At 44.2% G+C, this 12,697-nt stretch overlaps 1 protein-coding gene across 9 annotated transcripts in view; it reads right to left on the bottom strand.

Annotated features, from left to right (window-relative positions):
• DOCK9 (dedicator of cytokinesis 9) overlaps positions 1-12,697 on the bottom strand; it is a 1,255,128-nt gene that overhangs the window by 223,050 nt on the left and 1,019,381 nt on the right. For all 9 annotated transcript variants that reach the window (XM_086947866.1, XM_086947869.1, XM_086947867.1 and 6 more), the window contains exons 41-42: positions 11,961-12,143; positions 2,399-2,512 (exon numbers count right to left, since the gene is read on the bottom strand). In XM_086947866.1, coding sequence (XP_086803992.1) covers positions 2,399-2,512; positions 11,961-12,143 — 297 coding nt within the window. The remainder of the gene's footprint in view (positions 1-2,398; positions 2,513-11,960; positions 12,144-12,697) is intronic.

Raw genomic sequence — 12,697 nt, 5'->3', positions numbered from 1 at the left:
CACAGCTGAAAAATGCATCACTAAACTACGATAGTTTTAGAAAGAGATTAAAAGCTATTCACACGATTCTGGTGAGATAGTGCTTTGGTTTTCATAAACAAATTACAAATTACTCACAGAGACTAGTATATGAAAATTCTAGAGCGCTGAAACCACTCATCATATTGACAAAAGGAATGCACGACAAAGACAAGCGCATAATGCTCAAGTAAGTTTACCCTGTAACTCTTCATGAGAAGTAGCACCATTAATGAACTTTTAATCTTCCAATTAAAAGTGAAAAGTAATAGTTCTCTTCCAAAGACTTGAATCAATCATGGCTCAAAACACCCACATACGTGAATGGTCACTGATATATATAGATGGTGTGCAATATATATGAAACTTTGAAGACTTGCAAATTCTTATTTTTATGAAGCATAACTGTACACAGCAGTACAATGACAAGCACGGCATGGGTTAATACTCCGCATAACAGAATACATAATCTAAGGATATGCTCACACTGTCACAAGTATATCAGTAAAAGAACTAACTGATTGGATACATTAACTGTCCATTCATATATTAATCATTATAATCCTTTAGTAAATTCAGAGAACCTTTTACATGTCTATTAAAACAATGACAGGCAAAGGTCAAGTCATGGCAAGAGTGCAATTCTTTTAATGTTTTGTTTGGCAAATACATGCAATATGGAAAAAAGAAATCGGAATAAATATTAAAATAAAGAAGTGGGCCAGCTTCCCTGGCAAAATAATCCTGAAACTGAAGCGCCTACCTTTTCTTTTTCAGACTGCTGTGCACATGTGATCATGCAAAATGCTGACACTCACAGTGCAAGAGAGCCAAAGGCCAAATTGGGCTGATCCAATGCACCATTTTGTAAGATGTGGAGAGCAGAAGCAAAATATGAATGATGCTTTAATACAGCAATAGAGGAAGAGAGCTGACCGAAAGCCCCAGTATGAATGTTATGTAGGTATGTATTTTTACTATGAAATCTTTTAAAAACATGAGGCTGCTGTGGCGAGACCTACATATGAACTTTTACTATTCTCACATAGGTTATTATAAATCCCAAACTTTGACCACACTGTCAGCACCTCACTAATGACTTTTGTTTGCATGATGCAGTATGGGATAGTACCTTTCATCAAGACAATCTAAACGTAAAAAAGAGACCCTTGCTTAGCATTGTTATTGAACTATGAAATGGCTGCCAAATTTCCTTTTCATTCACCCACATGCAACTGTGCTGATGCTAGAGACACGAAGTCCTAGAACACAATGCAGGTAAAATATCCTATAGTAACACTACTAGAAGAATACCAGGCTAGCGTTTGAACATCGAAACAGAAGAGGTTGTCGCTCTTATACCAGTCTGTTGGGAAAAGTCTATATAGGAAAAAAGTCTATGTAGGAAAACACCTCAGTGAGTGAACAGCCTATTGGAGTTTTTGTTTGCGAGAGGTAAAGATTGTGTGCGTTTCTGCAATCCGTCTCTAATCACTCTTATGATAACTCAGAATTGAGTGCAGAGCTGCACTGCAGAGATGGTTACTATTAGACTAGTCACTGCTTTGGCGACAGACTGCCTCTCTAGAGTTTGCTATGGGATTAGTTAACCCTTTCACTGCTGGGGTGTTCAGGCACTCTGTGCTGGAGCTTTCCATTAAATAAAAAAAAAAGCAATGTTGATTTGTTTAAACACAGGTACCTCCTTGATTTCTTAGTTCGCAATAACAAACTAAGTGTTATTTATTTTCCAGACCGTTCTAGACTATGTCTTGTTACCATCCCCGCATCCAACAAAGCATTGCAGCTTGAAGATATGATAAAAAAATGAGCAGCTTCATTTTATTTAACACATTTGATCAATATTGTGTTGCATTTCTCAAATGGACAAACATAAATCACAGAACACAAACCAAGAATGTTACCCAGAATGCCGTGAGCCTAGCATTACCAATATGCGGGGTTTCTAGGGAATTTTCATGTGGAATGACTGCAATATTTAAGCCCCCACACGCATGAGGAATAGGAATCAAAAACATGTCTCTGAATGCAGATCTAGCCCATCTCAAAACCTAGAACGTTTCAGGAGCCATGGCAATATTCCCAACGAAAGATGGAAAAGATGTGGAAAATGTTACTAAAAATGTTACTAAAAATTTTGATGCACGGGCTTCACCAGTTATACCAAGGTCCTCATCAAATCCAAGAAGCCAGTACCCTTATTACACAAGTTGGCACTTCGGTTACTTTGCTTTTACAGCTAATCGGGTGTTCTTAATGTAGCAAAGATTTGACAATCTGTGAAAATAAAGTTTACATCCAATTGACTTTCATTTGATCTTTTGAAAAAGAAATAAATATAATGCACAACAACACTTACCTTAATAAGCCTATCACTGTTTGCGCAGTTGTTAATGATGGAAAGAGACTGCTGGAACCTGGTGCCTCCAATTCCTATAACGTCTGCTATCAATTGACTAACGGAGATGATGACCTTGTAAAAAAAAAAAAAAGATAATGGTCAAATATCGTCAATTCAGCACTTAAAACTGGTCAGCAGTTATTACTTCCAACAGCGGTATGTCTAGGTCTGGAAATTCAAAACAGATAAAACAGGGTAGAAAGTAGTTGGCTCCATGGGATTTAGGGTCTACACTGGATTTACAAATCTGGCCACCATCATATGAACACATTCTACAGACGGGAACTACAGATTTATCAAATTATAGAAACCTTCCAGTATCAGTCCATTTATACAATTCTGAGTACTAGATGGAACTCCTAACATGGTTCATAAATGGGCACAACTGATGAACCACAGTATGTATTTTAAGGTTTATGGGAGTTTAAAAACACCCCTAGACGGCTTCTGTCAGAACATCTTTTCAGAGGGTCACCGGGAAAGCAGGTGCAACGGGAATAACCATGATATGCGCCACAATGATATGTGCATCAAAAGGTTAGCTCATGGCTCCCAGACCTACTCTCAATGGTTCTGTTATCAGCCACATCATCTTCATGAGATGTGCCAAGGCCTCTTCCTTGTGACCTCACACTGAATCAAACAGTACACTTCGAATTGTAAAGGGGAGGGCTTATCCTACCCAGTGTGTCCCCACCCAGCTTACAGGGAAGCAGCAATGCACAAATCTGTCTAAGGGGATCTCTCAACCTCCACTCTATGTTTCACCATGCAGGCCTGGGTCTCCCAAAATGGAACCCAGGCCCTTCCATGTATCGTACCACTCACAGGCACACATACACCCAGTGAATGTAATAAGCATACCCTCACTGCACAGTACTGCATTCACCATGTACTGTACCATTCAGGGGCACCCATACATTCGGCACTTGCACTGAACATGCAAGCACTGCCCAGCGCTACATCATTCAGGTACTTTACCATTCTCAGACAAATGGACGTCTAGCACATGCGTATACCATGCACACACTACTCAGTACTGCATTGTCCCGGTATGAGACTCTCCCAAGGCACACATACCCCCAGCGCACATACATCACTGCTTAACTGCACAGCACTTCAGATCAACTTGATGAAGGCTATCGGTGAGTTAAGGAAACAGTAGCAGTACTTTAAAAAGTAAATGAGCATGTAGACCTCATTCCAGTGACACAGGTGAAAAAGGTCCTGTTCACTCCTGCTGATCACTACAAGGTATGCTGCCACCACTGCACTCATTGTACTTAACTCTTGGTGAAGGCAATAGCCTTGGGCACCCCTCCCGGTTCAACAAGACCGCACTCTGTGAGACAGGCCTATGTCATGGCGCACACACATGATCAAATGTTCACCCATAAAAACAAAGTCCTAAGATCCAACTGATCTACATCTACAGTTCGTATTTTGAAGTGTGCCTGTATGAACACTATACAAGATGTTACAAAGTTTCTGTATGTGATGGGGGCGTGGACAGCCAGCAATGGTGTGAGTCGCACTCCATCGGAACTCTGTCCTGGTGCATTGGAGAGGCCATCTGAGACCAGAAAGGGTGGTGTTCAAAGCAAAATGGCGGCAATTGCTTTGATATATACTCAACTGTCTTTCGGCCTGACTGGTGGAGAGGTACCCTGTGGGATCCAGCACATGGACTTGAGATTGGCTGTGAGTCGGGGAGGGTCGATAATGTTTATCCTGTGGAATGTCTGTGGGGGCATGCACCTGGGAATCACACTCTGCTTACTGCAGCTTGTTGAATGGGGGAAGAGTACAAAACCATCACTTCTGTTCTCCCCTTGAGGTTTCTATGGGTGCACCCACATGGGCCTGCTGGCTGACAGTTTAGATGGAGGGTGGTGGGGGGTGGGGGGGGTTGCCCTGCTTGTCCTGGTGTGTGGGAGTTGGGGTGTTTTGATGTTTTTTGTTGGGGAGCGGGATTTGATGTGTGCCTCGAGTAAGAACTCCTTTTTGTGAAAACACGTGCAGTGCCGCCATAGTTGGGACCAATTTGTTATTTGCGGAGTCATCTGAGGTATTCTTCCTATGTTCAATGGAACCTTCGTGACATATAAAGTATCATTATGGAATATCAGGGGGATGCACCCTATGGTTAAACAGCATAAGGTCTTCACATATCTCAACAGGCAAGGGGTGCAGATAGTGATGCTTCAGGAAACACACCCCCTGGCGATAGAAGGGGCAGCGCAACAGCGTAGATGGAGAGGGCAGGCTTATTTCACAAGGTAGTCCACTTTTGCAAGGGGAGACCTAGTGTGGGTGAGACCTGGGATACCCTTCCAGCATACTAGACATCTGATCAATCGGGCGGGCTGATATGTAGCGGTCACTGACTATTAAATAGCCAAGATATTACTACAGGTAGCCTTTATGGCCCAAATGTGGATCAAAGGTCCTTTCTAGCTGAGTTTTCAAGAGTATTAGCCCCTCATCTGGTGGGTCAGGTCCTCCTGGGAGAGGGCTATAATTGTGTAGCTGATCCTGCTGTGGACCATTCCCATCCCCTGTTGAGGGACTCCTCAATAATTATAGCGAACAGAGCATTCGCGAACTGGCAGACACAATGGGACCTGGTGGATTCCTGGAGGCCTCACCACCCGAGGAAACGTGATTACTCCTTTTTCTCTCATTTGCATGATCTCCATGTGTGGTTGGATGCAATAATGTGCATGCCTGCTGTGCATGAGATGGTCAGGACCACTGAGTATCTTTCCAGAACCCTTTCTGATCCTAATCCCCCGTTGCTTGGTTTAGGTTGGGAGGGATCTGTGGTAGTGGAGCTCGTCGAGGACCAGGGCTGCATGCTATATCGTCAGGTAGACATTAACCGCGAGTTCCATGAGTATTACACTAGCCTTTTTAGTAGCGCAGCTCACCGCTCAGTTACAGACATCGAGGCATTTCTGGCGCCAGTTGAACTACCGACTGCCACACTGGCAGAAGTGGACATACTGGATGTCAACATTACGCTCCCAGAGATTAGGGCAGCCATAAAATCCATAGCCTGAAACAAAACACCTGGCACGGACGGACTGCTGGTGGAGTTTCACTCAGCCTATTACGAAGACTTAGGCCCCCAGCTGATGGAGGTCTATAAAGCGGCGAAAGACACAGACTGCTTCCCACTTCTAATTGAGAGACCCTGATTGTGCCCCTTCTGAAACCTGATGAACTGGCTAATGACAAGAGGCCCTACAGGCCATTGTGGATGATGAAAGTTGATTATAAGGTATAGAGCAGGATATTGGGCACCGGCCTTTTACAGCACATGCCAGAACTTATACATCGAGATCAGGCAGGATTTATTCCAGGCTGCAACATGGCCTTGAATATTCTGAGATTTCTCTGTCTGTTGGAGGCAGATACGTACAATAAAAAGGAGGCTTTGGTTTTTGTAGTTGATATCGAGAAGGTGTTCGATAACCTAGAAAGGCCCTTCCTCTATAAGGTAATGATGTGTTTTGGCCTTGGACAGGGGATTGTGTCTTGGACCAGACTATTGTACACAGACATCGACAAGGGTCAATACGGACCGTATCATCTCAGAAAGTTACAGTGTAAATCGTGGCACCCTGCAGGGATGCCCCTTGCTCTGGCCATGAAGCCCCTGGTCTGTTATGCCACGACGGGTACCGTGTGTCCGGGTATCACGCTAGGCGAGCAAACCCACCATATTGCCCTTTAATTGGACAACCTATTGTTGATCCTCTGGGACACCGGGGAAGACTTGGGGGCGCCCATAACCTGCTGGAGCGGTTCGGAGCGGTGTCGGGGCTTCAGATCAATGGGCAAAAACATTGCTTGTTCCCCACAAGTGTGAATAGTGCCTTGTTTCATCTGGGGACAGGTTGCAGGAGAGTAGCATTGGCCACGCTTCAGAGGCCAACAGAGATGGGGGGTGGGGGGGCGTTCTGGCACTTTCGGACTGTGAGCGCTACTAGGTAGCAGCATAGCTCCAATGGCTGACGCAGTAGGTGGTTGGCAGGCGAGCATCTGGGAGAGTATAAACACGTTCTCCCTTGGCTCAGTTCAATAGCTATTGAAGCCCAAATACTAGTCTTGGACACAAACAACTAGAAGTTAAATCATAAACATGGCAGCATTCTTTGTATGAAAATATATAATTATATACAATATAAACAGGAACCTGCAGAAGACGAGGGTACACATGCCCTACTCCTCATACATCCCTCTAGAGTTCCTGACGGCGCTTTCACATCGGGGAGATTGGTGGGAGCTGGAGGATTTGGTCGCTGCAGGTGCGAGGATAATCAGGACCCTCTTTGAGACTCAGCTACTACTTCCATTTGAGGACTTTAGAGAGTGGTATGAACCACATTGCGGTCACTTGTTATTGCATGGTGCGGTCATGGCGGTGGTCCACAGACACTGAAGGATGGACCTATCTGAGCAGCCTCAAGCTGGGGGCTGTCAAAAAGTGGTCACCTCGTCAGGGAACTATAGAGCTGTCACCTGTCTCGATAGGCAGCTGCGTGGTAATATGCTGATACCGCTAGACAATCTACGAGCCCGCTGGGAGGAAGATCTGGAGATTTCCATCACAGAGGGCTGGTAGGCCCCTTGTAGCCCGCATGCCTAAAGTATCAAGGAATGTGCGATTTAAGCAAATTCATTTTTATGTGTTCCACAGGGCATACTTCAACCCATGGTCACCGATTACACCAACATCTTATTAATCAGTGACTTCAATTTCTGGTTTAACAGCGAGCTTGGTGGCCCTTTGGCGAGTGAACTCACGGAGCTTCTCACAGGGCTTAACTTCAGCCATCATATTAACACCACTACCCATATTAAAGGGCATATACTAGACCAGATTTGGAGTACGAACCTCAGCATCTCCTCTCTCGCTGTCTCCCCTTGTATCTGGTCCGACCATTTTCTGATCCAATTCAAAATCTCCATCCCTGAGCCTAAAACAAATGTAGACACCAAAAAGGGCCTCATCAGAAAATGGGGTTCCCTGGACACTCCAGCTTTTTTGGGAAATTTAGAGAACTCCATACCCACTCATAACACTGACCTCAACCAAATCGTGGCTGACATCTCTAACTGGCTAGCAACTGCAAGTGATATATATGCCCCACTGAAAAAACTACTCTCCGTCAATCTGATGCTCACAAATGGTTCTCCCCTGACCTCAAGGCGAAAAAACTAATTGTTCACCAAAAGGAGTGAGTATGGAGAAGAACCTATGCCCCTCTTGAAAAGGCCCTTTATTAGGCCGCTCACGCGGACTACATGAAGGCTATTCTTCTAGCCAAAGCTGCTTTCTTCTCCAGTATAATCAAGCAATCAAATAATAACCCCAAGGAAATTTTTTCCATCGTCAACAAACAATCGAACCCTGGAAGAACCCAGCCCAAGCCCACGTTCACTCAGGATTTCTGTAATACTCTCAATCAATACTTTCTGGACAAAATCGTGACCATCAAATCTATCATTTCCGTTCCAATACCCATCTCCCCTGACCCAACACACGTCACCAGTATCCATTCCCTGGATCACTTTCCTCTCCTGGATGCCCCTTCCCTACTCACCCTTTTGAATAGGGTAAAGTCTGAATCCCCTCAAGACTGCTGCCCCCCTTATATTTCAAAAAATGAATTTGCTGCTTATCCCTCTACTATTTTAGGACTCAACACATCCTTAACTCAGGGTCGGTACCCAACTCTTTTAAAGAGGCAGTTGTGGTGCCCCTCCTAAAAAAAACAGGAGCGGAACCCACCATCCTATCAAATTATAGGCCAATCTCCCTCCTTCCTTATTTAGCCAAGGTACTGGAGGCCCATGTAACATCACATCTTTCCAGTTTCATCGAAAAAACCAACTTCCTGGATACCTATCAAGCCGGATTCCCACCGGCCCATTCGACCGAGTCAGTCATCACGGCGGTCTTGGACTCCCTGCGTCATAACGCATATTTGGGAATCCCTCAGGCTTTGGTCCTACTCGATCTGTCGGCTGCGTTAGACACGGTCGACCATGACATCCTTCTCGACCGTGTCGGACTAGCCGGCATCTGTGGCTCAGCCCACGACTGGATCAGGTCATTTTTAAGTGACCGCACGCAGGCAGTTGGTTTGCCCCCCCTTTTTATCTCCCGAACTCCACACCACTTGTGGGGTCCCTCCTCACTGTCCCCTATTCTATTTAACATTTATATGCTCCCTTGGCTTCAGTCTCTTAAAACCTTTAAAGTTACCACTTTTAATTATGCAGACGATCTGCAACTTACTTTTACAATCGACAATTCCCCAGATTCGATCTACCAATTTCAGAACACCATGCTCCATATACGTCATTGGATGGAGGGTAACCAATTAAAGTTAAATCCAGACAAGACAGAACTGATCCTCTTCGGCAAAAGCCAGCTATTCTGGGGCTCTCACTACTGGCCACCTGAACTCGCCCCCCCCCCCCCTCCGACCTAGTCTAGCTCGGTTCAAAGTCGTCTGGGGGTGCTTATTGATAGAGATCTATCATTAAAGCCTCAAGTGAACTCGTGGTTGTGTCCGCATATTTTTTCAGCTTCGCAAAATAAAAAAGATCAGTCAGATGCTCACACAGTCAGCTTTGACCCAGGTGGTGATGGCCTTGGTGTTGTCACACCTTGACTACGCCAACGCCATCTACCTGGGCCTCCCCGTGGTCCTTAGTAGACGCCTGCAGATGGTCCAAAATCAGGCAGCTAGACTCTTATATCGACTTCCGCGCTGGCAGTCAGCCAGACCCTTAATGAGGCAACTTCATTGGCTCCCTATCACACAACGTGTTACTTTTAAAGTTGCCTGCATGACTTTCAAGACTCTACATGCTCGTAGCCTGAAGTTCATCCAAGATCTCCTACCAAGATACATTCCCCCTCGTAGCCTACGCTCTGCCTCTCAAACCCTACTTTCTGTCCCTCGCTACAAGCTCCAATGCAAGGGTGGGCGAAGGTTCGCTACCCTTGCTTCCAAATTATGGAATTCCCTCCCCATGGAAATTCGCTCCTGTACTACTCTTCTTCCGTTTAGGAGGTATCTCAAAACTTGGCTGTTCGTCCAGATCATGGCCTAACCCTCTTTTAAGCCTTCTAAAACTGCAGTTCCACAGCATCTGTCGGTTAGCGCCATGAAACCTCCGGGTGTGCGAGCGCTTTATAAAACCTTGTTAAGATAAGATAAGATAAGGGAAGAGTAATAGATATTTTGCAGTAGATGAAGCAAAATGCCCAGGTGAGAGTGAGGTTAGTACCAACTTTCTCCACATGTTCTGTTGATGCCAGAGATTGATGGATTATTGGGAGACCATTACGGAGGTCATGGCTGAGGTTACAGAATGGGAGGTACAATGCACTCCCTCTTACACTGGTTCCCACACACTGCTAAGACTAAGACCACAAGCAAGTTTCTGGATCTAGCCCGGTTTTTAGCGAAAAGGGAAATAGTCAGGAACTGGAAGGCTCCCAAGGGCCCGATAGGGATAGTCTGGAGAAAAGAACTGATAAGATGGGCTCGGTATGAAGGGGAGTGTGAATCCAAGAGGCCATGAGAGGGCAGGGATCGCTAGGGATGGCCAGAGCATGGGAGGCCTTAGTAGAGGCATTGCAGCACCCCGATCCCTCGTCACTGGAAGAGATGCTGAGCACCCCCTGAACAAGCACTATTGCACAAATGAGCGAGGGACCAGGTTCCTACACCCAGGTTATGCATGCAGAGGAAGAGATTGGTAACAAGGCTACCTTGAGGCTTGAGATAGTGCACGGTCTGCTCTTAAGATATAAGCACAAGGATGATGTAGCACACCCGATTGCAAGGATGGACGAGGCACGGGAAGGGGAGTTGGTTGGGGTGGAGGAAATATTTGAATTCAGGGATGTTTACAGTCACCAGCCTTTGAGGGCGTTGACCTTTGCTGTCAAAGATGCATAATGCCTGGCTCTTCATTAGTACATTTAAATAATGCACACAATCACAAGTTGATAATATGCATATGTGCTAACTATGGACATGATAGGGAATCGGATGCCCGAAATGCATTGGGAGATGCTGATTGACAAACGCTGTTAAATTTACATTTATGGATTTACGATAGGACTAATACAATATTGTCCCTGTGAATAAAAGCTCATCTATTCACATTAAGATTGGAGTGACTTGTTTAGTCTATAGTTATATCAACAACCTCAATATATCGCCCCTCGCGATTTCCTGCTGTGCTCAGAGGGACGGTGCCTAACTGAGGCAACGCTACTTTGCCTAACTACGGACATGAACATAAGAGTTTGGGAATACCAGGCTTTAAGATACACATATGGCTGTATGATATGACTTGATTTAAAAATGCAATGAAATTGGTTTACAAACAAAAGAAATAGTTTCCTTATGTGACAAAAAGTGACGCTTATGGCATACTACCATTGATTCAGACTTCATTCCTACCTCGATAGAAGTCAAGATCATCTCCACTTGTGAGTGATGTGGCTGAAGTATGAGCTGTGTGAAAGACCGAGCTCTAGAATCATAGTTTGAAAACAAGGGGCCAGATGTATGATCATTTTTAGCGGTCATAAATGGAAAATCGGGCTGTTTGCTACCACTAAAAAAGGTTGTAGCATGTTCAAACCCTATTATGCGAGTCGTTAACCTATCACAGACTAGCAAAATAGGGTTTGTGAGTCGTTACTAGAAAGGGGTGTACCAAGGGCATCCTTTGCTAGTCGCAGGAGGATGCATGATTGTTTTGCAACTGCAAACGTGGCCACAAAATATTCAGTTTACTATCTACTTCAAGTAGGTGGTAAGTCAGTCGCCATGTGAATGTATGCTAATTATTTTTCAAGAGTAAGAAGTGGCTCTGCAGACCGCTGCCTGCTTTTCATCTTTCTTTTAAATGCATCCAGTTTTCCTTTAAGGAAAAAGTGCTGCATTTGAAAAAAAAGTTGCTTTATTTAAAAAGCAAACACCGATATGGTGGTCTGCTGTCCACAGAAGACCACCATCCATGTGATATTAGCCCATTCCCAATGGGTTGCAAATTGAGACCTGACTCATGAATATTGATGAGGCAGGTCATTTGTGACACCATTAGGAATCACTAAATGTGTCTGAGACCCATTACTATATTCCATTTTGTGAATCGCGATTTGAGAGTCGTCGCAAAACGGAATGGCCGTACATCTGGTCCATAACCTTTAATGCAAGCCTACCCATATATAACTTACCAGTGTAAATATTTCCAGAACAGGTGAGCTCTGTGAAAATAAATGCAGCTGCTCATGTATTTTTTACTTATCTTACTTTTCTCTAATTCCAACAAATGGTAGTACTGCTTCAGAGGCAAAGTAAACCACCATTGAACCGGAATCTTTACAGAAGAAAAAAACTGCATGTAAGGGAGGAGATGTTAAAGAAAGTGAGAATTGCCACCTCTCACGAAAGGATTAAACATTAAGAATACCAACCTGCAAGTGGGTTCGGACAAACGATTTCTTTCCAGTGTAGTCAAAGTTATTTCTCATTAAGAAATATAGCAACTGTGATGCATCCGTGCGAATGGAGCTGAGCTTGGAATTGCAGCACTTCAGTATTTCATAACACAGAGCAGCACACATGTCAGCCCTTCCCTCATAGAACGTAGAAGGAAACTGGAAAGAGAAAGGACAAGTACACATTAGGCACAACATAACAATAATATATTGGGAAGTCTTGAAATAATACTCCAGATTCTGAGCTGACCAAAGTGCAAGCTTCAACAGAAAAATGATAATATTTACTGTGGCACTTTTTTTTATAGAAAGAGGTTATTCTTTTCAACAACAAAGTATCACAAACAATGATTCTGCTTAATTTACAAACACATATGCAATAGTTCAGCGTGAAATCAGAAACCCAAAGCCACACAACCCCAGCAATCGGGGATAAGCATTATGGCACCTATGCATTAGATTAACAAACAGACCATAATAGTCCCACCAGTTTCTCCTTATTTTAATGTACTTATGACTGCAGCCCCGCCATTCATGCATTGTTTCTTCCAGTTTGCCACAGCAGTCCATGCCACGTGGCCTCGCTGTCACAGAGGGGACTAAGGGAAGGCATATCTTAATGTAAGAAGACATTAGCCCTTTTTTCTGCAAATAAAACAAACCATAAGCTATACAAGAAAACATAGTAAAACATTTAAACCCAGATGCTAATA

This window comes from Lissotriton vulgaris, assembly GCF_964263255.1.
Source record: "Lissotriton vulgaris chromosome 8 unlocalized genomic scaffold, aLisVul1.2 SUPER_8_unloc_1, whole genome shotgun sequence".
NCBI classification, from domain to species: Eukaryota; Metazoa; Chordata; class Amphibia; order Caudata; family Salamandridae; genus Lissotriton; species Lissotriton vulgaris.
This window is presented reverse-complemented; position numbering and strand designations above follow the sequence as displayed.